A 24,759-nucleotide genomic window follows, 5' to 3' on the forward strand; every position below is an offset into this window, starting at 1 on the left:
ACAGCGTGGCACTGGAGAGATTCATTTTAAGTTAAGTCCTGCATAATGTGCTAGTATGCAATACATACTAGTACATAATGCCTTTACCTTGAAAGGGTTTTAAAAAAAGAAACTGCATATAAAGTCCTGGTTTAACGATCATATGTCTTATCTTGTCCAGTTAGGTCTGCATTTTTGAGCCACAGTGTTTCATAGCATATATTAAGAGGCCACTTTATGGTACAGAAACTAAAATAGATAAGCAAAGAATTGAAAAAAATTAAAATAAATGCTGCATGAAATGTCCTGCTGAACCTGGTCACTTTGGATTCCATTTGTGCAAATCCTAAAAGGAAAATAGTTCATATATCTAAATGAAAACATTTGATTTATTAGTATTTTGTTGTTACGTGAACTTAATTGAAGAAAGTTTTCCTGTTCACCAGGTCATCTGTATCTCACTAGTGAAAGGTAAATGGAATGATAGCGGTGGAGAGTCTATTTTGGTTCAGCTTTACCTACAAAAATAATTAAGTTAGATCCTTTGTTTTAAAAGTTTTAATGCAAAGACACTATTGTAGACAAAATGAGTTTTCCAAAGCCTCCGAGAGACACCACATAATAAATCAAGTGTCCTTGTCGAGTTATTGTAGACATGTCTTGATGGGAGCTTTTTTTTTTTACCAGGCAGAGGTTGGTGTGTGAACACTGTTTGGCAGAGCTTTCAGGTTTGAATTACTTCTTGTCCCATTTGCAGGATGTACAGGCACAGAGCTATTCTGAGACGGTGACATTTGGTAATGCTTCTTGACAATGCAATCCTCAGCTGTTTCATATGACAGTGGTGCAGCGTTGTTGTCAAGTCCAAGAACTTCGCAAACTGCTGGAGGCAAATCCTGAGCAACAGAAAGCACAGATTTGCTGATCTAATTGTTTTAGATGTGGCATATTTAAAACATGAGTCTAAAGCAAAGTTCTAAAGCATGCAGATCCCTTTCTCTAGTAGGATGACTGTCCCAAAACCCACTGCTTAAAATGAAGTCTGCAAAGACTGCTCCAATATTTCTCACAGATTCATTCAATCTACGAGATTATGATGATTTCTCTCCTGCTCTATAAAACTGAAAAGCCGTGGTCCTAGGAATAAGAAGTGGTATGGGCAAATCTCTCACTGTCATTTGTTGCATGACAGCCTTTACTGGCTTAACTTTTAGAGCCCTTTTAGTTGTTTTCGGTGGAAATCATGGCTGCCTATAATCAACCATTCAATTCTACTTTATTCTGTCTAATCACAATGCATAGCTCCTAGCTGTCCCTTAACCACTTAAGCCCCGGATCTTTAGGCAGCTAAATGCAGACAATTGCGCGGTCGTGCGACGTGGCTCCCAAACAAAATTGGCGGCCTTTTTTCCCACAAATAGAGCTTTCTTTTGGTGGTATTTGATCACCTCTGCAGTTTTTATTTTTTGCGCTATAAACAAAAATAGAGCGACAATTTTGAAAAAAATGCAATATTTTTTACTTTTTGCTATAATAAATATCCCCCAAAAACATATATACATTTTTTTTTCCTCAGTTTAGGCCGATACGTATTCTTCTACCTATTTTTGGTAAAAAAAATCGCAATAAGCGTTTATCGATTGGTTTGCGCAAAATTTATAGCGTTTACAAAATAGGGGATATTTTTATTGCATTTTTATAAAAAAAAAATGTTTTACTACTAATGGCGGCGATCAGCGTTTTTTTTCGTGACTGCGACATTATGGCGGACACTTCGGACAATTTTGACACATTTTTGGGACCATTGTCATTTTCACAGAAAAAAATGCATTTAAATTGCATTCTTTGTTGTGAAAATGACAGTTGCAGTTTGGGAGTTAACCACAGGGGGCGCTGAAGGGGTTAGTGTTCACTTAGTGTGTGTTTACAACTGTAGGGGGGTGTGGCTGTAGGTCTGACGTCATCGATTGTGTCTCCCCTATAAAGGGGATGACACGATCGATGCGCCGCCACAGTGAGCAGCAGCCCCACAGAGCTCCCCCTTTACTTGCCTGAACCCAGTCTTTTCAGCGACAGAGACAAGCACACCAGCTCTAGCCGGTGTCTCGGGTCCCGATTGGATAGATCGATAGCAGCGCAGCCATCGACTCCCGATGCTGTCAATCAAATCCAATGACGCATCCAGCCATGGGGTGGGGAGGGGCAGAGTCCTGCCATCTGTGTCAATAGACGCAGCGCCCGCACGAGTGCCCTGAGGGAGAGCAGCTCTCCAACGGGGCAATCAAGAAGAGGAGGAGCCAGGTGCACTGCTGAGGGACCCCAGAACAGGAGGATCAGGGAAACTCTGTGTAAAACCAACTGCACAGGGGAGGTACATCTGACATGATTTTTTTTGGGGGGGGGGGGGGGGTTAAAATTAACCTTTAGATATCCTTTAACCAATACATCCAAATCTCTGAATTACTGCATTTGAGAATTTGAAAATCCAGTACAAAAAAAAAAATGCAAGTTAAAAAAAGAAAAGCTCAAGTGGTTTAAAGAATATGTTCCACCAATATTTCATATTCCTGATATGCGTCTGTTGTAGCATGTACTTATATAAAAAAATATTGTGTTCTCTGTGCATTGCTCCCTTTGGTGGTCCTGCTAGGTCTCATGTTTTAAAAACTGACCACCCTAGACATGGAAGCACATTCATCCCAGTGTGGTCAGTTTTCTGGCTATGTTGGGAAAACAGCCTGCCCGCCTTACAATGATAAGACTTGTGCCAACAAGCCCCCCCATGCACAGTAATTCACTGGGATGTGTGTGCTGACATTTTTTTCACCCCCCCCCCACTTTTCTAAGCCACTTTTGCAGCTAAGAACAAAGGTTATATGATCACTTATTAACCACTTTCTGACCATCCTATAGCACTTTTACTGCTACAGGGCAGCAACTGCGCGCAGGTATACAGTATATCTCATTAATACATGATCCTGCACTACCGCCTGCAGGGGGCGCGCGCTGCTATGACAATCGGCGGGTGTTTGAGGTCATCGAGTCCCCGGGACCCACATCCAGGGGACTCCATGACCTCGAACACCCGCCGATTGTTAGACACGGAGAACTGAGATATGTCTGTCTATGTAAATCAGGCTTATCTTAGTACTAAAAAGGGGGGGGGGTGATCCTGTGTTTCTGCAAAAGCAGAGACTAGAATTTCTTCCCCTAGTGAAAGCGCCACACTGTATACACAAAAACACTGGCTAGGCACACAGTTAACCCTTTAATCACCCTAGATATTTAACCCCTTCCCAGCCAGTGTCATTAGTGCACTGACCGTACATATTTTTAGCACTGATCACTGTATTGGTTTTACTGATCCCAAAAAAGTGTCAGGGTCCGAGAGTCTGCTGCATTATCGCAGGCCCACTATAAACTGCAGATCTGCGCCATTACTAGAATAAAAATAAATTCCAGAACTATATCCCACAGATTGTAGACGCTATACGTTCACGTAAACCAATCAATATACACCCATTGGGATTTTGTTTTAACAAAAACATGTAGCAGAATACATATTGACCTAAATTTATGAAGAAATTCGATTTTTTTTATTTTTACATGGGATATATTATATAGCTGAAAGTAAAAAAAAAAAAAAGGGGTTGTTTTTTCTTTTGGTTTGTTTATAGCACAAAAAAAAGAAAAAATACAGAGGTTATCAAATAACACCAAAAGAAAGCTCTATTTGTGGGGAAAAAATTACATACATTTTGTTTGGGTCGCAGGACTGCGCAATTGCCAGTTAAAAAAACGGTGCCATATTGCAAAAAATGGCCTGGTCATGAAGGGGTAATCTTCCAAAAGTCAAGTGGTTAATAGTAAATTTTGCAGACCAAGTGGAAGCAAATCACAGCAGGTTCATTGTTGTGGTGTACGCACACTTTAAAGCGGAGGTCCACCTGAATTTTTTTTTTTTTAAAGCCAGCAGCTACAAATTCTGCAGCTGCTGACTTTTAATAAATGGACACTTACCTGTCCAGCGCGCCCGCGATGTCGGCAGCTGAAGCCGTGCAATCACTCATCTGTCGGCTGCCCCCGCCACCATCCTCGGTGAGGGAATCAGGAAGTGAAGTGTTGCAGCTTCACTGCCCGGTTCCCTACTGCGCTTGCGTGAGCGGCGCGGTCCGTCCTCACTGGTCCCCGCTGACCAGGAGTCTATTCCCGGAAGTGGGTTCAAATACCTGTGTTATACAGGTATCTGCACCCCCTCCCCCCTAAAAGGTAACAAATGTGACACCGGAGGGGGGGGGTTCCGAAAAGCGGAGGTTCACTTTTTGTGTGGACCTCCGCTTTAAATGTATAGAAGTATTGCAAAAAAATGATATCTTTGTTCTCTAATGAGCTCCTTTTAGCTTTTCCATGCCATCACAGACTAGGCTTACTTTTTTCAGACATGTCAATTGTAATAAGCAGTTGTTCAGGCAAAGGGAATGTGGGAAATCTGTAAAGCAGCAGCTGGAGTCTACTGCAGATAAATAAGTGATAGCGATTAGCCGACAGGGTGCAAGAAGCATACATTCTCTCTGCACAGCATTCAGTCTTCTTGTGTGCTTGGATTATTCCCTGTGTAGATCCGTGGATGTTGCATAAAACAGTGACACGCTGCCTGTAGATGGTCCTTACAAAAGTTGTATATTCTTCGGGATAAAATGCCTCTAACTGGTGAAGCCAGTTCATTTCTTTTTTACTGTTAAAGCTGAACTCTAGGCTAATTTGATAAGGCAATAATTAATTAAATTATGTATTAATTCTAAAATGATTAAACGCAGTACTACATACTACTAGTATACAGTATGTGCCTGAATTTGTCTTTTATTTGAGCTACCTGTAATCTCCTACACAGCAACAGGGGCATAAATAGGAGCCAATTAGGGCTCAGTTATTTTGCACTGTCTAACACTGTGTACATGCTTAAATGGAGCAGCGAACAGAATGGTACCATCAATCTGCTGCTACAACTTCAATGTCCAATCACAGACTGATCAGTATCTGTATTGCTTAAAGTGATTGTAAAGGTCATTTCATTTGTTTCTGTTTTTTTATGTAACAAACATGTTCTACTTACCAGCTTTGTACAAGGGTTTTGCACAGAGCGGCCCCAATCCTCCTTTTCTGGGGTCCCCTGGCGGCGCTCCTGGCTCCTCCTCTTCGGTGAGTGCCCCCACAGAGAGCAGATTTTCATGGGGGAACTCGTGCGGGCGCGCTCCTAAGTCCTGCTCCTGCTTCCTTTGACACAGACAGCAGGACTTGGCCACGCCCTCAGCTCCTGTGTCACTGGATTTGATTGAGAGCAGCGGGAGCTATCAATCCATCCAATGAGGACCCAAGACAGAGGCTGGAGCTGCTATGCTTGTCCCCGTCGCTGGAACGATTGAGTCCAGGTAAGAAAAAATTGAATTTTTTGTACTCACTGTAAAATCTTTTTCTCTGACGTCCATGAACGGACACAGCTCCTTAAATCTTGACAAGTGGGTTATGTTCCCTATTTACAGGAGAGGACTAGGCAGAAACATGTTAAACAATTAAATACATGTTACATTAACAGAGTTGAACAGCCCCGACAGCCTCTAGACATAAGCCTCCTCCCTGCAGTATGCAGCTTCAGTTCGTAACAAGCAGTACAAACCTAAAAAGGAGGGGTGGGTGCTGTGTCCGTCCATGGACGTCAGAGAAAAGGATTTTACGGTGAGTACAAAAAATCCTATTTTCTCTTATCGTCCATGGACGGACCCGGCTCCTTAAATTTTGACAAGTGGGACGTCCCCCAAGCAGTAAAACCAATCTTAACTTCACCCCAAAACAAGCAGAGCGCCTCAATGGAGGAGGTGCAATTTTAAACAGACGCCTGCAAAACCTAGCGGCCGAAAGAAGCATCAGAAGATGCACTCACAACAACCATGTACATTTTGGAAAGAAATCAGAATGGAGGAGCATAGGCCTGTATGATGGTCTGCCTGATCCACCGAGAAATGGTGGTCGACGAGACCGCCAGGCCCCTTTTGTGGACCAGACACCGACACAAAAGGAGCGCCAGATCTCTCAGCCACCAATTCAGAGAGACTCTGACTAGGTGGCGCACCTGAATCTGATGATTCAGAGACAAGAGATTTGTACCACTCGGACAGTATTTCCCTCTAGAAAAACACGAGTGTGGAACTGGGCATATGGTACCGCCCCAAAGGAGGCTACCAACAGAACTAGGATTTGCATGCAAACGGAGAGAAGACCGATTGTGTGATGCCAATACCTTCACTGCAGACTGAGGAGTCTGCAATTTCTCCAGGGGAAGAAAGCCCTTCGCCACCGAGGTGTTCGGAAACCCTAGGTACTCCAAAGCAGAGTTGGAACCAGGACCGACTGCTAATGTTTAACGCCCACCCGAATTCTCGGAAGATCTGAAAAGCTACAGACACAACCACTAATTCTGAGTCAGAAAGTCGTCTAAGTAGCCCACGATGGTAAAGCCTCGCTGTCCCAACAAGGTTAGGATAAGTGCAAGCTCCTTGGTGAAAACCTTTGGTGCTGACGCCAGATCAAAAGGAAGGGCAACAACTGACAGTGGGCCTCCCCAATCGCAAGGCACAGAAACCTCTGTGACTTGCGCAAAGTGGGACATGCATGTATGCGTCCTTGATGTCCAAGGACGCCAGAAAGTCCCCCGGATGGAGCGCAGCTACCACCGAACGAATGGATTCTGAAGGGAACTACCCATTGTTCAAAAAGGCCTTTTAGGCCCTTGAAGCCCAAAATCGGACAGACCCTGTCCAAATCTGTTCTCGGTCCCAAAGATGGATAGAATCCCTCAAACCTCTAGACCTGCAGGAAAGGTAAAATTACCCCGCAGCTTAGCAAGTCCCACACTGCCCCAAGGCAGACCGACGAGCCGGGAGAGGGAGACACGAGGGAAGAAATCTCTTCAGTGGATAGGAAGGAACCCTATCTAGTACTCCGAAGAGACCACCTCGCAGACCCACTAATCGGAGAGCAGGGCGGTTCACCGAGTTGTGAAGAGCAAAGCCGACCCCCCACCTCAGAGACAGGCAGGGGAAGCTACATACATTGGCGTGTTCGGGTGCCGGCGCATTCGGCTTAGGCATCCAGTGAAGCATCACAGACATATACAAGGCTCTGGACCAGCTGATCCATTAACTGAGCCTAATAACTTCGGGAGAGAGTCGGTGCTCCTCCACTGTCTGGTGCAAAATGCTTACTCCGTGAGTGACTGGGACCCCAGAGTAGTGGCCACAATAAGCCGCAAGGCAGACCCCAGCATGGTAAACATGGAACGGGTCAGTACTTCGGATCTTCTATCAGTCAGATCCATACAAGCAGGGATTCCCGCAATAGGGAGGGTGGTCACCTATACATGACAACTGGAGGGTCCACCACCAGAGAAGAAGCCCACTCTCTTGAAAAGGCTCTCCTCAAGGGGGCACTGAACCGCTAGGCGGTGAGGGACTACAAAAACCTACACAGAGCGGTCTGATTTGTGTGACCCAAAAAAGACAGAGCCCTCAGCGGAAAACCCAGCTGCACTATCCAGCTAAAGAGAGTCCCTTACAGCAGTGAGAAGCGCACCCCTAAGTGCCTTATCATGCAGACCCAGGTACCTGGTCCATGGCTCCATGACAGAGCATTCCCCAGGGGATAACAGGGGGAGGGGGCACTCTTTTAACCCCCGTTTGCAGTCCGCCCCCACCCTGGCACCAAAGTGTCCTGGACTAACATAAAAAACACCTGTGGGAATCCTAGGTACTAAACACCTGCTGCCACCACAAGCACGTTGGGGAAGGACCCAGATACTGACTCCAAATATTAATAATACATACAAACTCCTAGGCCCTATTCAGGGCACCTCACCCACTTGCTGCGCTGACCAGGGGTGTCCAGGGAAATCTCACCTCAGGAGGAGACTGCCCAGCGCTGCCGTCCGCCCTCATCACACAGCGTGTGGGGAGGCAAACAAAACGTGCGGTAACTTGCGGCATCTGAAGGGACCTTTTTTGCGCCGTAGGATTCAGCACTAGGGGTCAGGACTACCCAAAGATGGCCGCCAAAATTTCAGAACACGGCCACAGGAAAATGGCCGACCGCAATGTAAGCTGCGCCATAGCGCGGCTACGACAAAATGGCCGCCACCGGGAGTTGTCAATGCAATTGAAAACCACCCAAAAAATTGCAGACCCTCGAACCCCAGGAATGCCCAGCCGTACCAACCCACCTAAGCGGGAGGGACTGTACTCACCCGTCCGAGCGAGGACTCGCTGACGCATTCCTGACAGACCTACAACCGCAATGGAGGTAGCTGTTGGCCCGGTCCACTGTGAATAAGACAACACCACAGCCCAGTCATATGTGGACCTCGGAGCAAAGCTCACTGGCCACCCCAGGAGTCATGGGGTATGCGTGGCAGACCCAGCCTCTTTGCAAAGGTGTGCCCACGCTTGCTGGTCAGACTGAGTAGACTAAAAGGATCTATATTATCCAGCCTGTCTCTCAGCCGACAGTTGAAAGAATATTCTTCAAGAAAAAAAATAATACAATTTCTCCTCAGGGCGCTGGGCCAAAACGTCCTTCTCCTTTGCTAGGCAGAACGAAATTGAGGCTGCATACTGCAGGGAGGAGGGTTATGTCTGGAGGGACCGCCCCCTGGGTGGGGCTGTTCAACTCTGTTAATGTAACATGTATTTAATTATTTAACATGTTTCTGCCTAGTCCTCTCCTGTAAACAGGGAACATAACCCACTTGTCAAGATTTAAGGATTTGTCCGTCCATGGACGATAAGAGAAAAGGGGGGCTCTGGGGAGCAGCTGCAGCACAGAAAGCTTTTGACCTCAATAGAATGCATTAAGTTGAAAAACCCTGAGGCTTTACAACTCCTTTAAATTCAGTTCAGTCTGCAAGGAGTACACATCTTGACAGCACTGTCTTATAGCTGTGGCTGCCGGTGACCTGTCATTATAGTGAACGGGGCCTGTGGCTGCACCTAGCTGCTCACAGCAGGAATCTTAAGAATCCTGCCATTACAATTTGCACCAGCCTTATTTGCTGGTGTGAATGTAGCCTTAACAAAATATGACTGCATCTTCAATATTAAGTTGATTGTGATCCAAAAACGCAGTTAACAGGTTCACCATCAGTTTAATACTACATATTAAAGGATAAACTTTAACAAAGGTTCTAAAATAATCCCATTTTATGGTTAACTCCGTGGAAAACCTTGTTTGAGTATTCTCATTATCTTTTACAATGTCATAAAAGCATAATTTTAACCTTTACTTAAAAACTAAAAAAAAAAAGAAAAAAAAAAAGAAAGAAAAAAAACTTCCCTAAGGCTCTACAGAATAAAAACTTTCTTGTTCCTGTAAAATGAGATTGTAATACATTGAAAGCGATAAAAGGTCATGCACAAGACTTTGTAATACCTTGCATTTCATCATCTGCAAAGAGATTGCTTCCGCTTTACACAGAACATCATTAATTTCCAGCTTCATGGAAAGTTCATTGATATGCTAAAAAACAAAACGACAAACTCCGTGGCTGTAGACACAACACATTTTAGTATACATATGATGTTCAAAGGAATTTAAGACTGCCTGATGTGTCCATACTGAAGCTGAGAGGTCAGCAGATCAGAATGTAGGTTTTACATGTCAGGTGCATAGGAGAACAGAGCTCCAAAGCAGTAACCATAGAAAATGGCTACTGGTATAGTTCATGGCTTCATATCATTACATACTAAGGAGGAAAAAAAGATGAATCTCATTGATATATTTTTATAGTATGGAATTTACAAGCACTATTATTCTTTTTAACATTTCTCCTGTCTTCTTGCATTGCTAACTGTCACTCAGCCATGATGGCTGACTTCAGGTATGTGGGTGCCACATGTGCCCACTGATACCTATGAATAGGGATGAGCCGAACACACCCCTGGTTCGGTTCGCAGCAGAACATGCGAACAGGCAAAAAATGTGTTCGAACACGCGAACACCATTAAAGTCTATGGGACACGAACATGAAAAAGTGAATTTCAATTCAATTATACTGATCGTTACGTTCAATATGCTAAAATGTATGTACAAATGTTAGTATGATTGTACTACTGTCTACTTTTGATTATAAAATAAAAACCTTTGTTTAAAAAAATAAATATCAAAAGTGCTAATTTTAAAGGTTAATATGCAAGTTATTGTCATAAAAAATGTTTGGGGACCTGGGTCCTGCTCCAGGGGACATGTATCAATGCAAAACAAAGTTTGAAAAGTGTCCATTATCGGGAGCAGTGATTTTAATAATGCGTGAAACAATAAAAGTGAAATATTCCTTTAAACCTGGGGGGTGTCTATAGTATGCCTGTAAAGAACCGCATGTTTCCGTGTTTAACATTCTCTGCATAAAATGACATTTCGAAAAGGGAAAAAAAGTAATTTAAAACTACTCGCGGTTATAATGAATTGACGGGTCATGGCAATGCAGATAAAAGTAATTGAAAAAAAAAAACGGCATGGTTTCCCCCCAGTCCATTAACAGGCCCTTTGGGTGGGGCCAACCGTCACGTGCGAGGGTGACCCAGCCACCTCTGACGCAAGGAGAAAGGCAGAGGTTTCCCAGTGGCGTGTACAGGTGTCCCCGCCCCCTCTGATTCGTCATGGGAAATCAGTGTTGTGCCCGAGGGGGTGGGTCATTATAGCCGCGAGTAGTTTTAAATCACTTTTTCTCCTTTAGAAATGTCATTTTGTGCAGGGACTTTTCTAAGCACGGGAAACATGCGCTACTTTACATACTAAAGTCCCTGCACAAAATTACATTTCTAAAGGAAAAAAAGTAATTTAAAACTACTCACGGCTATAATGGACTCCGCTCCCTCGTGACACATCGTACACGTCACTGGGAAACCCCCGGCCACTGCTCCTGAAAAACGGCCACTTTTCAAACTTTTTTTTGCATTGCTACATGTCCACTGGGGCAGGACCCGGGTCCCCAAACACTTTTTATGATAATAACTTGCATATTAACCTTTAAAATTAGCACTTTTGATTTCTCCCATAGACTTTTAAAGAGTGTTCCGCGGCTTTTTGAATTTGCCGCGAACACCCCAAATTTTTCGCTGTTCGGTGAATGGGCAAACAGCCAATGTTTGAGTCGAACTCATGCTCGACTCGAACATGAAGCTCATCCCTACCTAAGAAGTCTCGCCAGAGTCTCCAGTTTGTGTGCGCCCCTGTTCAAAACCTTACATGTAGCCTTTTCCCAGCATAGGCAGAGCGAGAAAAGAGAAGAGCTAAATGCACGCCTCTCCTCCTCCTCGACAGCAGTGACAGTGGCTCCTGAGTGAATGTGGCTTTGGCTTAGTGTCCCTCTCAAACAGCTGCATGTAGGTCAGTAGCGCTAAACAGGAATGGCACATGAACTGGAGACTCCGACCAGGCTCCATAGGTTTTGGTGTGCATCCACATAACTGAAGTCAGCCAGTGCAGCCAGGACACAGTAAGCAGAACAAGAAAAGAAGATATTTATTTTTAACAATTGCAAGAATATGTATGTTATAAAATTAGCATCTCATTTAAAAAAAAAAAAGTATGGGGTTGGTAGGTGGATGTAGCATTAAAGTACTGACCGATGCTGCATTTGCCCCCACCGGCTCTGCACTGAGAAGAGCGATCAAAAACTATTAATTGCTCAGTTCACCCCCAGTGCTGGGTTGTGGAGTGCTGGGCTGTGGAGAGGGTGCAAGTGGCTGGCTCAGTCTCCCAGCAGCTTGCTGAGAGGCTGAGCCAGCTGCTGGTCCAGGCATCTAGGTAGAGTCTGACTGTAAAGTCGGGATTGATCCAGTGCCTGTACTGGCTGAGTGACTGCAGCCCACAGCAGACTTTAGCCTGCTAAAGGCTGAAAACCAATTACAGGAGTACAGAACTAACTGCACTCCTTTGATCAATGGCTTTGGCTATACTTCTTTAATGTTACTTTAGGTTGGGTAAATGTCATCTATTTACCCACAGGCATGATTTAATATGTCTTACTGCGCATTTAGGCAGACGTTTTTCGGGCAGATCCATCCTATTACACTGATTTTTATTAGGCGTATGATGAACATGTTTTGACTTGGGGCTGTAAACTTGAAATCTAATTTTAATCTTTTCTTTTCTTTCTAAAAGAAAGAAAGAAAATCAGAAAAAAGTTCACTTGTTTGCCTGTTTATCCTCAAGTCAGCACTATGTTTTCTTTCCTTTACACCTTTTTTTATATTAAAAATGCAGCATGTTAGTTTGCAACGTATTCTGCCTTTTTTTTTTTTTTAACTAGAGCATACGGTGGAAAGCCAATAGGTTTTCTTCCAGTATTTACTTGATTTTCAGTCTTTTCATTCTGTACCATGGCCAGCATACAGCAATCTAGGTGGATTGAAAATTTAATGCGGACTGATTAAAACTGCAAGCACTGTGTAAAAAAGGTTTAGACTGAGCAAAGTAAAAAAGTAGAGTAATAAGCTTGCAGTTTGTCTTTATTCTATTTTTTATAATGGAGTACAAATGCACGCATGCCGTTACTCTATATTGGGGGTCGATCTATAAACAGTAAGCCCAGGTTCATACTAGGCTGCGAGAATGAAGCCATGCGAGTTCAGCTGAACGTGCACAATTTCACTCCCGCATGGCAGTCCCGATTTCAGAGACATCTGTGCAGGTTTCTGCACAGACGTCAATGTACATTGCGGTACGAAATCACAAAAAGTAGTACAGAAAATACTTTTTGAAATTGGTGCAGCGCCGCAGATGCGGCGTCGCACCGATTAGGATGGTGCCATTGCCGGCAAATCGCATTTCAAAATGCACCAGTGTAAACCAGGACTGGATCTGACTTTCACCAAACATTCCCCGATGGTAACTCAATCACTGTCATTTAAAACACATGTACCTAGAAGAGTCACTTGTAAAGACTCCATTGACACAGGGGCAACACGACTTCCAGCACGACTTTGGGAAGCAACTTGGACACGACTTGAGTATGAATCATCAGGCAACTTACAAGGCAACTTCAAGTTGCCTCTAGGACAGTACAAGGCAACTTCAAGTTGCCTCCGGGACAGGAGGCTTTCCAGTGGCCAATCAAACAACAATCAGCTCTGTGGGAGGGAGGGGTTTGCCTCAGAAATGTATGTTCTCTTCCTGTATTGTTGCTTCAGTTAAGGCAGTGTTCCGACTTCTGAGGCGACTTCCATTGAAATCAATGGGTACAAGTTGCCTACAAGTCGGACTGAAGTAGTACAGGAACCTTTTTTGAAGTCGGAGTGACTGCAGTAGTGTGCATTAAGACAGCTCCATTCACTTGCATTGATTTTCTCATGCAGTGCGACTTGAAGTCGGATCCAAAGTCGTCCCTGTGTGAATGGGCTCTAAAGAATGTCTGCTTAAAGTCAGATTGACTACTTTATAAATCTGCCCCTTAGAGTCTCTAGAGCACAGGGTACACATACTTGGCACAATACTTATTCTGGCTAGGGATTTGCCAACTTATTACAAGACTAATGTTAGTGAAATGTTGTAAGGCACTGTAATTGCAGATTATTATTTTTTTGCTAGACTGCAAACAGAATGCCAAAGTGCATTTGCCAACAAAGAGCTGTGACTTTAAGGCTCACAATCTTTTGTCATCTATACAGACCACTAAAACACATTCTTTCACTATCTAACTTAAAATAATAACCATGGTCTTACTGGCTACTTGGCATAACAGACCTTTATCCTTTTCAGTTTTTATACATAGAGCTCAAATATAGTAATCTCTACAGACACATCTACATGGATTTACTAAAATGAGAACTGGTGATCGGTACCAATCTCCACGCATGCTGGCAAATCACTTTGCTTTAAAGCTGCCAATTTGTTATTCAGACCATCACATATTAATGTCAAAATCAGGCCAAACGTATTAGATGCCAGGTATTCTACAAACCTTCTAATGCTGAAAGTTAAAAACTCCTCTAGCATGTTCTCTAGATATCTCCTACTCAGGGTTACAGAGGGAACTAAAGGGCTCAAACCAATAGGCTGGCAACGCTCCCCTTATGTCAAAGTGATCAATGGCAGCAGTATAACAGTTTAAACTGTACATCAAATGTGACAAATGGCCTTATTCAAGTACTAATCCTTCTGTGCAGCAACCCATAGTAACCAATCAGGATTTACTCAGACCAGTACAAGATGGATTCACATTGGTTGGTATGGATTGCTGCACTTAAGAATTATTGAAAAAGAACACTTTATAAAACAAAAGCGTAGTAAAAGTAAAAAAAAAAAAAAAATACATACTTCTATACATTTATTGGATTTGGGACTTTATAATTTAACGTATCAAAATAGTTTTTAATATAATAATATACCTTTAGAATTTCATTGAAGCCATAGTTCTGCTCCATTATTTGCTTCTTCTCCGACTCCAGTATAGCACAACAAATGAGCAGATGGAAGTTCTGACAGGGTAAACCTGTCCATATAACCTAAAAAATTGTTGAAACAATTCAGAAACTTTTTCTTTGCTATGAGTAATGACAGAGCGCCAACATAAAATTCAGGAATAAGTGCAAATTACTGATCCTTTATCATCCACATTTCTCATTCAAAGGAGAACCTTGTAATTATGTTTGCATGACTCAGCTATTTTGTGATCATGAATTCCATTAGTGAATTATGTAGCTACATTAGAGGCAGGCACAGTGATTTAAAAGGAAACTATAACCTTTTCGATGATTTTTTTTCTAAAAGGTAAACACGTGAAAGTGATCTACTTAATGTAAATTGTGTGGTAGTGCTTTCAACGCCTTGTCTGTATGCACAGTGTGCGATTATACATTAATTAATGTGGTAGCTATATTTGGAATTTACATAAGCGGGATCTGCTTTGTTAGTGAGGGAGTCATAGGAGCGCAAACCATTGTACAATCTAACCACCAGCACCTGAAAAGATGCAACTGTGCATTCAAAAGAGAATAATTGACTTAACTGGACATTATGTGCATTGATAATATAAATTAGAACAAGGTGGTTTAAAACACTTCTACACCCCAGTCATGCACATGTATTCCTGGACAATCAGCATCTGCGTTGACACATTACATACTGTAACACCATTAGGGCTAAACAACTAATCGATTAATCGACAACTAATCGATTATGAAAATAGTTGTCAACTATTTTCATAATCGATTAATCGGCCAGCTGATTAGTTGGCCTGCATACAGAATGCATTATTTGTTTACATATCAGAAAATACAGTGCAGCCCACATACAGCTCAGTACACCGTTCATACATGTCAGTAAGTGCCGGAGAACTTGTGAATGTGTGAGGAGCAATGCCTCATGGGTTATGTAGTCCTGGGTAGGAAGTGAGGCAGATTTTTTTTTTACCTTGCTATAGGGGGGGCTCTATAATATACTTTGCTGCTTGCTGTTGAGGCACTCTAAAAGCAGGAGCCAGAAGTGTCAGCGGGGTACCCTAGAAGAGGATTGGGGCTGCTCTGTGCAAAACCGTTACCCAGAGCAGGCAAGTATAACATGTTTGTTAAAAAAAAATCACTTTAAAAAGACTGTGTGCAGGAAGATCAGCATCTGAACCCAGAGAAGGTGGAGGCTGATAGACTGGAGGTAATATAAGGCATTGGAATTACTGTAGTTGGTTATTTATATTTAAGAATAAATTGCCTTTTTTTTTACTTTACATATTAACTGAATTATACACCACACTTTTTTTTTTTTTTAAAGAGTATCCGATTAGTCGATTAATCAAAACAATAATCGGCCAACTAATCAATTCTGAAAATAATCTTTAGTTGCAGCCCTAAACACCATAGAGACTGGAATAGGGTGACCGAGTTACTTTTGGAGCTATAAACACTAGTGTATGCATTCGAAACCCATTACAACTGAGGAAGCCACCTAGATTACAACAATAAGCCCAGCTGAATGTGACTAACTACTACGGCCCCGTACACACGAGAGGATCGATCCGCTGAAATTGATCCGCGGACCGGTTTCAGCGGATAGATCCCCTGGTGTGTACAATCCAGAGGATATTTTTCCGCTGATTTTTTCCCCCGGGGATGGATTTCCAGCGGATCAAAATCTCTTAACATGCTAAGAAATCGATCCGCTGGAATCCATTCCAACGGATTGATCCGCTGGTCTGTACAGACTCACCGGATCAATCCGTCCGAATCCATCTCCCGCATGCGTCGTAATGATTCGACGCATGCGTGGAAGTCCTTATATGACAGCGTCGCGCACGTTGCCGCGTCATCATCGCGGCGACAGCGCGACGCGTCACCGCGGACGGAATTCCGCAGGGATTTTGATCTCATGGTTAGTACAACCATGAGATCAAAATCCGCCAGAGGATTTATCCGCGGAAACGGTCCGGAGGACCGTTTCCGCGGATAAATCCTCTCGTGTGTACTAGGCCTACTAGTTATTACGGTTTACATCATTGGAGAGGGCAGGAAAAGCAATGTAGCCAGAAACAGCTCATCATAGGAGGACTGCCAGTAGTTATTTAATAGCAAGGTTAAGACTTCATTGCCAAATCAGTAGCATCACAGCATGTAGAAGGGAGTCTTTTTTTTTTTTTACTTTTTTTTTTATCCACTTTGTTACTTCAGTTTACATGATTTAACCTCAGGTGCTTGCATCTGTTTTCATAAGCATGTAGAATTTAAAACACTTTTATTTCCAAATAAGCATGCGCTTGCTTCTTTGCACAATGCAGACAAATGATGGCACATAGAGACATTGTTTGTTTGTTTAGTTACATTTACATTATGTTTATTTTAGTACACTGCATAAAAAATTCAGCTACACTGAATGAGGCCTGGGTGATTAAAGTATACAGAGAGTAAATGAGAACAAACATCTATCGATCTGTATTTATAATACGCCATTAGAAATAAGGCACAGCAAGCATTTAAAATGATAAAAAGTGAAATGCCAGAAATGCAAAAGCAAAAATAAGAAAATACGAGTATTTTTAACATCCTGAATAAAATAGCCTCAAACTAAAATCAGCCATGCCTTTCAAAACAGGCTCGTTGTGAACCTACTGACAAAAGAAAGAGCAATGAACCCACGTCTGAGTATACATGAATATCTAAAACTTGCCATTACACTAGCTGTATATCTTACTGCAGTGTAGTTCCTTCTAAAGCACTGTTATATATGAAGCTGCATCATGTTGGCAGCTATAAATATTCATGAGAATGTGAACACCTCATCAGCACATTTTTTTGTTCACTGTGCTAAGAAACTTGTATTGGACAAAACCTATGCAACATGCACTACTAACGGTCACACATTTCTCAGACGACACCATTAATAATAGGATTTCTAATAAAAAAATAAAAATCTTTTGTTTTCTACTGCTTAGCAGGTTATGGTTAGGAGCACTAAATCTCAAAAACAGTTTGGTCTCCTATTAGGCTCCATGTACACTGTGTAAAGAAAGAAAAAAAAAAAAAACACCAGGTCCCTTAACGAAAAAAAAAAAAAAAAAAGATAGTTTCTCTACACATGTTTGGGAGTGCTTAGCGATTTTTTTTCCCTGCCTCTAAATGCTAAGCTATGCCTCTAAACATACTAGTGTGCATAGACACATAGGAGAACATTGAGCTGCTTCTACAGGCAAAACACAAACTCCTGTAGAAACAGCTTTTAAAAAAAAAAAAAACAAGCCTTTACTATTATTTTAAAGAGGAGGTACGGGGGAAATAAATTATTAAAAGCCAGCAGCTACACATACTGCATTCTGGCTTTTAATAAATGGACACTTACCTATCCTGGAGTCCAGCTATGTCGGCAGTAAGGTTCCCGGCGTGAAGCTGAAAGTCTACACTGCCGCCACCATTGCGGGTAAGGCAACCCGACAGTGTAGCCTTTCGGCTTCACACCTGGAACCCTACTGAGCATGCACGAGGCCCGCTCCTCTCTCCTATTAGCCCGGCAGCCAGGGGAGGAGGATGGAGCCCCGCAGTGACGTCATGGCCACGGCCGGACTCCCGTAAGTGGGAAAGGATACCTGTCTTTGACAGGTATCCTCCCCCTCCCCCCCCGAAAGGTGGAAATTGTGGCACCGGAGGTGGGGGAGGAATCCAATGAGCGGAAGTTCCACTTTAGGGTGGAACTCCGCTTTAACCACTTGCTTACTGGGCACATATACCCCCCTCCTGCCCAGGTGAAATTTCAGCTTTCGGCACTGCATCGCTTTAACTAACAATTGCGCGGTCGTGCGACGTGGCTCCCAAACAAAATTGACGTCCTTTTTTCCCCACAAGTAGAGCTTTCTTTTGGTGGTATTTGATCGCCTGTGCGGTTTTTATTTTTTGCGCTATAAACAAAGAAGTGAGACAATTTTGAAAAAAATACAATATTTTTTACTTCTTGCTATAATAAATATCACAATTTAAAAAAAAAAAAACATTTTTTTTTCTCAGTTTAGGCCGATACGTATTCTTCTACATATTTTTGGTAAAAAAAAAAAAAAAAAATCGCAATAAGCGACTGGTTTGCGCAAAAGTTATAGCGCTTACAAAATAGGGGACAGAATTATTTTTTTTTAATTATTTTTTTTACTAGAAATGGCGGCGATCTGCGATTTTTAATGGGACTGCGACGTTATGGCGGACACATCGGACACATTTTTGGCGCCATTCACATTTATACTGCGATCAGTGCTATAAATATGCACTAATTACAGTATAAATGTGACTGGCATTGAAGGGGTTAACACTAGGGGGTGAGGAAGGGGTTAAATGTATCCCTGCTTAGTGTTCTAACTGTAGGTGGAGGGGGGGGTGACTGGGGGGGTGACCGATCTGTGTCTCTATGTACAAGAGACACAGATCCGTCTCCTCTCCAGAGACAGCACCGCTGTCTCTGTGTAAAACGGCAATGAGAGATGATCTCATATGTTTACATATGAGATCCTCTCTCATTGGCCGCACAGATCGCCTCGCGAACGGCCACTCTGATTGGCCGTTCGCGGCGATCTGTAATTGGCTGTGTCCGAGGGACACGGCCAACACAGATTTTCCCCGCAGCGCGCTCTGGAGCGCGCGCGGGGAACGCCCAAAGGGGCGGCCGTCAATTGACGGCAGTTTGGAAATTGGGATCCGCACTGTAGCCGTCAATTGACGGCAGGCGGATCCCAAGTGGTTAAGGACCCTACAGAGTCTGCATATTCAAGTGTAACAACTTTGCTGAGATTGTTGCAGATCACAGAGCCAAGAGTTGGCTTTCCAGCTAGAATGTGTATGGTATAGATGTGAGAGAGTATAAAAACTGATGGTTAAGGCCCCTTTTAGACATGTGGATGTTTTGTCCATTTTTTATCTATCCGTTGATGGATAAAAAAATGGACATCAATGTATCTCTATGGAAAAACGGATGTAAATAGATGATCATCCATTTACCTCACTTTACATCATAAGTGTCCAACCAGTGCCCCGTGGAGCCCTCTGATGTGGCCCTCTGCCTCCTGCTCTGGGATGGCAGGTTGGCAAGCCCAGATCAATCCAAGAGCAGCAGTTTTGTGAATGAAGCCAATGGTAGAGGAAACGAGCACTGAGCCATAGACTTCTGTTATTACAATACTATTGTTGAGCTTTCAGAAAGTGTGCCACACCTGCAGGATATAATAGAAGTTTACGGCAAAGTGCAGCTAACCCCCGCAGAAAATCCACAGGTGCATTGCGCTGCACCCGCGGTTTTTGGCAAAACGCAGTGTGAAAGCAGCCTTAGGCCCCTTTCACATGATCAGTCCGACCCAATCAGACTTAATATTCACCTCTATGGAGCAGCAGATGTAAACAGACTTGTGTCTGTTTACACCCGCCTACCTAAAAAATTCAAATAAAAAGGGATCTGCCCCTGTCCGTCTGGGCGAATCGGATTGGATCAGAGGGCCTATAGAGTAGACGGACCTGTCATCCTCCTGCTCCACTCATTGTGGCCCACGACCAGTTACCAATTTGCTTAAGTGGCCCTAGCTCTTAAAAAGGTTGGGCACCCCTGCTTTACATCCACATCCGTCAACATCAGTTTTTTTTTTTAAACGGATCAAACCTCTATTCTTCTTTCGTTAAAAAAAAAAAAAAAAAAAACGGATCGGACAAAAAACGAATGTAAAGAGACAGTCTGTTTTTTCAATCCGTTTTTGCATTGGTAGAGGGAGGTAAAAAAAAATTCAAACGGATGAGAAACTGATAAAAAAAAAACTGATGTACACTTTATCCGTTTATTTCTTAGAAAAGACTTGATTGAACCGTTTAACCAGTTCTCGACTGGCTCGCGTCTATTAACGGGGACAGAATGGCTCCCCTGCGCAAAACCCTGTACCCGGGGTTTCCTTTAAGAGCTGCCAGGGGGCGCGTGCCAGATGTGTGTGGCCAGCGGTTGCGATCACCACCGTCCACGTCTGATTGTGTGCATGAGCGCCAGGACAGGGATTTGTGTGTGTAAACACACAAATCCCTGTGCTGTCAGATGAGGAGACATGTCGTTTGCTTCTAGTAAGTAGGAACAGTGATATGTCTCCTCTCCTTTTCAGTCCAATCCCCATACAGTTAGAACACACTAAGGGAACAACACATTCAACCCCTTGATTGCCCCCTAGTGTTTACCCTTTCCCTACCAGTGACATTTACACAGTAATCAGTGCATTTTTATAGCACTGATCGCTGTATGAATGTCAATGGTCCCCAAAAATGTGTCAAAAGTGTCTGATCTGTCACAATACCAAAAAAAAAAAAAAAAAAAAAAAATGTTCTTATAAAAATGCCATAAATCTTTCCCATAGTTTGTAGATACTATAACTTTTGCGCAAACCAATTAATATACACTTATTGCGATTTTTTTTCTACCAAAAATTTGAAGAATATATTTTGGCCTAAACTGATGAAGAAATTTGTTTTTTAAAAACTTTTTTGGGGATATTTGTGTATAGCGCAAAAAGTACAAACCACGGAGGTGATCAAATAGCACCAAAAGAAAGCTCTAGTTGTGGGGAAAAAAAGGATGCAAATTTAGTTTGGGTACAGCATTCCATGACTGTGCAATTACCAGTTAAAATGATGCAGTGATGAAATGTAAAAAGTGCTCTGGTCAGGAAGGGGGTAAAAGCTTCCGGGGCTGAAGTGGTTAAATGAACACTCCGCATGAGTGAAAGGGGGCCTAAAAAAAGTCTACTTATGTTTAATGTTCAAAATGTCTAAAAACAAATCAACTGTGTTTTAGGGATTCCAAGGCACTTCTTGGTACACCAATTGCTAGTGAACCCTGAAGCAGGCTGGTTTGTTTTAAAACATTTGGTTTAATAAACAGATTTCCCCATTTCTTCCTGTGTGTCCACTGGTGAGCCAATTCCTTCTCTTTCTGTCCTGGAGAAACAAAAGAAAAGGGGAAGTTCCACCATTGACAGTTGTTACTGGCATGTGTCCTCTTTGGACGATCTTTCAGGCCAGGTTCACACTCTCGCAAGCATGCGGCGCACAGCAGTGGTCCGGTGCGTGCTGGTTCACCGGTTCAGGTCCGATTTCAGTCTGAATTTTGGGCTGAAATTGAACCCGAAACGCACCAAAAAAGGCACACATTTTTCCGGCACACTGCACCGGACCCACTGTGGAGATATGTGAACCGGCTCCATAGAGAGCCAGTCACATTCTCCTGCTATGAAAATTGAATGCGGGGAAACGTGCATTCAATTCGCATAGGTGTGAACCCGGTCTCACTCTTCATTCTGGTGATCCCAGAAAATCTGGCATTTCTCTAACTCTCTCTCTTAGCAACAGGGGGGTCCTCAGGCCAGAAAGACAGCACAGGCCAATAGTGGTACAGAGAGCATTAGAAAACTAACAGAAATTCCAATCTTTCCAAAGTTTTGAAGATAATTGCACTTTAACAGCATCAGTCAGCAAAATCACATAAATAAATTAAGAAACAGGACAAAGGGTAGAAAGGGAGTAAAATGATACTGTATATGATAATGGAACTTACCTCCCACACATGAAGAATATCATGAAAGCTAAATTCCCTTTTAAACCTGATCAGCAGCCATCGAAAACAAAAATATAAATAACCAGAGTCCTGAGATTCTACAAAAGAATGCACACAAAATGTTAATACTTTAGTGTCCCCTTAGCAAATAGACTTACATTACTGTGACATAATACACACCAAGATAACTGCAAAATCCACTGTCCAGTAAACTCAGCAAAGTGCTAAGCTGCACAAGCTGTGTCTTCATGCCTTGCATTTGTTCCTCAAAGTTTTGATGCTGAATAATGCATAAAAAAAAAAACGTAAGTAAAAGGCTTACAATGGATCTGACAATGTACGATAAAGTATATTGCAGGCTATGTGCTGGAGCTCCTTTCTGTCACCTTTTTATCTCTTGCTGTCTGGAAAACTTGTCACAAGTGACTTATGCAGACAGCAGAGGAGCCAGGCAGCAGAGAGAAATCACACTTCGTGCACACTATAGTGGGATATGCTTTGTTCATATTTAATGTCAGAGGTTTGCAACCACTTTAACGACAAATATAGTAAAACCTTGGATTGAGAGTAACTTGGTTTGAGAGTGTTTTGCAAGACAAAAATATATTTTTTATATATTTTGACTCGATATACAAGCGATAAGCGTCTTGATATACTAGTAGCGTCACGTCACAACTGAGTATATAAAAGAAGAGAGGGGCCTCTAAGTGTAGCAATATGGTTACATTTAATGAAGGTACAACATTTAGCAACTCACATGGTTGATGATTAAAAGATGCACAAGTATGTAGGCATCCGGGGTAAAGCGGTCCACATAGACCGCCCTCTGCACCGCCATTAACATCATCCCTTCCACACTGGGCTCCACAAGCTCTTTAAGCCTCGCTGCACGGTAGTCTTCCTGTTCACGACTGCAGACTGACAACGGTGAGAGCCGGCGGTGCAGAGGACGGTCTATGTGAACAGCTTTACCCTGGATGCCTGCATACTTAGATGTGCCTCTTTTAACCACTTAAGGACCGCCTCCTGCTCATTTACGTCGGCAGAATGGCACGGCTGGGCACATGCACGTACAGGTTCGTCCTGTGCTAGTGCCCAGCCGTGAGTCGCGGGCACGTGCCCGCGACCCGGTCCGAAGCTCCGTGACCGTGGGACCCGGAGCTGAAGAACGGGGAGAGCAGTGTGTAAACACAGCTTCCCCGTTCTTCACTGTGGCGGCGGCATCGATCGTGTGATCCCTTTTATAGGGATACACAATTGATAACATCACACCTACAGCCACACCCCCCTACAGTTAGAAACACATATTAGGTCATACATAACCCCTTCAGCACCCCCTTGTGGTTAACTCCCAAACTGCAATTGTAATTTTCACAGTAAACAATGCATTTTAAATGCATTTTTTTGCTGTGAAAATGACAATGGTCCCCAAAATGTGTCAAAATTGTCCGAAGTGTCTGCCATAATGTCGCAGTCACGGAAAAAAAATCGCTGATCGCCGCTATTAGTAGTAAAAAAATAAAAATATAAATTAAATAAAACTATCCCCTATTTTGTAAACGCTATAAATTTTGCGCAAACCAACCGATAAAAGCTTATTGCGATTTTTTTTACCAAAAATAGGTAGAAGAATACGTATCGGCCTAAACTGAGGAAAAAAAAAGTTTTTTTATATATTTTTGGGGGATATTTATTATAGCAAAAAGTACAAAATATCACCTTTTTTAAAATTGACGCTCTATTTTTGTTTATAGCGCAAAAAATAAAAAACGCAGAGGTGGTCACAGGGGGACAGGCTTAATCATAATTTCAATCATAATTTCAATTTTATTTTTCAGTTCCAGTTATGTGAAGTGTTCTACTTCAATTCTATCTAATCCTAATTGTGTTGAGTAACATTATTCCTGGAATGTTCAGGGTGCTTAGGTATGGGATTGTGGGGCAAGGTGTTGGTCGGGTGTGGGGGGTGGGGGGGTAGGGAGTTTTCAAGGGTTCTGTCACTGTTTTGTGTGTGTCGGCCCTGCGTGGCCACCATCGGGGTGAGTATGTTGCCTACCTGTTTGTGCCGTTTTGTGTGCAAAAAGAAAAAAAAAATCAAATACCACCAAAAGAAAGCTCTATTTGTAGGAAAAAAAGAACGCCAATTTTGTTTGGGAGCCACGTCGCACGACCGCGCAATTGTCCGTTAAAGCGACGCAGTGCCGAATCGCAAAACCTGGCCGGGTACTTTAGCTGCCTAAACGTCCGAGTCTTAAGTAGTTAATCATCAACCATGCGATTTGCTAAATGTTGTACCTTCATTAAATGTAACCATATTGCTACACTTAGAAGCGCCTCTCTTCTCTTTTATACTCTGTAGCTCCTGCTGGATTTTGTTTCTAATCCCCTTGTGGAGCCTGCCATTTGTGGATGGACATTTTCTGGTTACACACATTGCTATAATCTTTTTATATGGACTAAAAACTGAAGGACTTATGAATAAATGGTTGTGGAACAAATCATTTGAGTTTCCATTATTTCTTATGGGGAAATTCGCTTTGAGATACAAGTGCTTTGGATTACAAGCATGTTTCTGAAACGAATTAGGCATGCAATCCAAGGTTTTACTGTATACAGTACCAATACTGTTTAATATTCAGCTAATGGAGCCAATTTCTTGCATGTAGCCTGTGACTTGTATCAGAAAACTGAATT

General features: G+C 42.8%; 1 protein-coding gene across 1 annotated transcript in view; it reads right to left on the reverse strand.

Moving 5' to 3' along the window:
* Positions 1–519: 519 nt before the first annotated feature.
* The window catches only part of TBC1D15 (TBC1 domain family member 15), a 126,747-nt gene continuing 102,507 nt past the window's right edge, over positions 520–24,759 (reverse strand). The window contains exons 13-17 of the mRNA XM_040343988.1: positions 22,246–22,345; positions 22,066–22,163; positions 14,412–14,528; positions 9,454–9,540; positions 520–875 (exon numbers count right to left, since the gene is read on the reverse strand). Of these exons, the coding sequence (XP_040199922.1) occupies positions 660–875; positions 9,454–9,540; positions 14,412–14,528; positions 22,066–22,163; positions 22,246–22,345 (618 nt within the window). The 3' untranslated portion in view covers positions 520–659. The remainder of the gene's footprint in view (positions 876–9,453; positions 9,541–14,411; positions 14,529–22,065; positions 22,164–22,245; positions 22,346–24,759) is intronic.

The sequence above is a fragment of the Rana temporaria genome, chromosome 3 (assembly GCF_905171775.1).
Source record: "Rana temporaria chromosome 3, aRanTem1.1, whole genome shotgun sequence".
NCBI classification, from domain to species: Eukaryota; Metazoa; Chordata; class Amphibia; order Anura; family Ranidae; genus Rana; species Rana temporaria.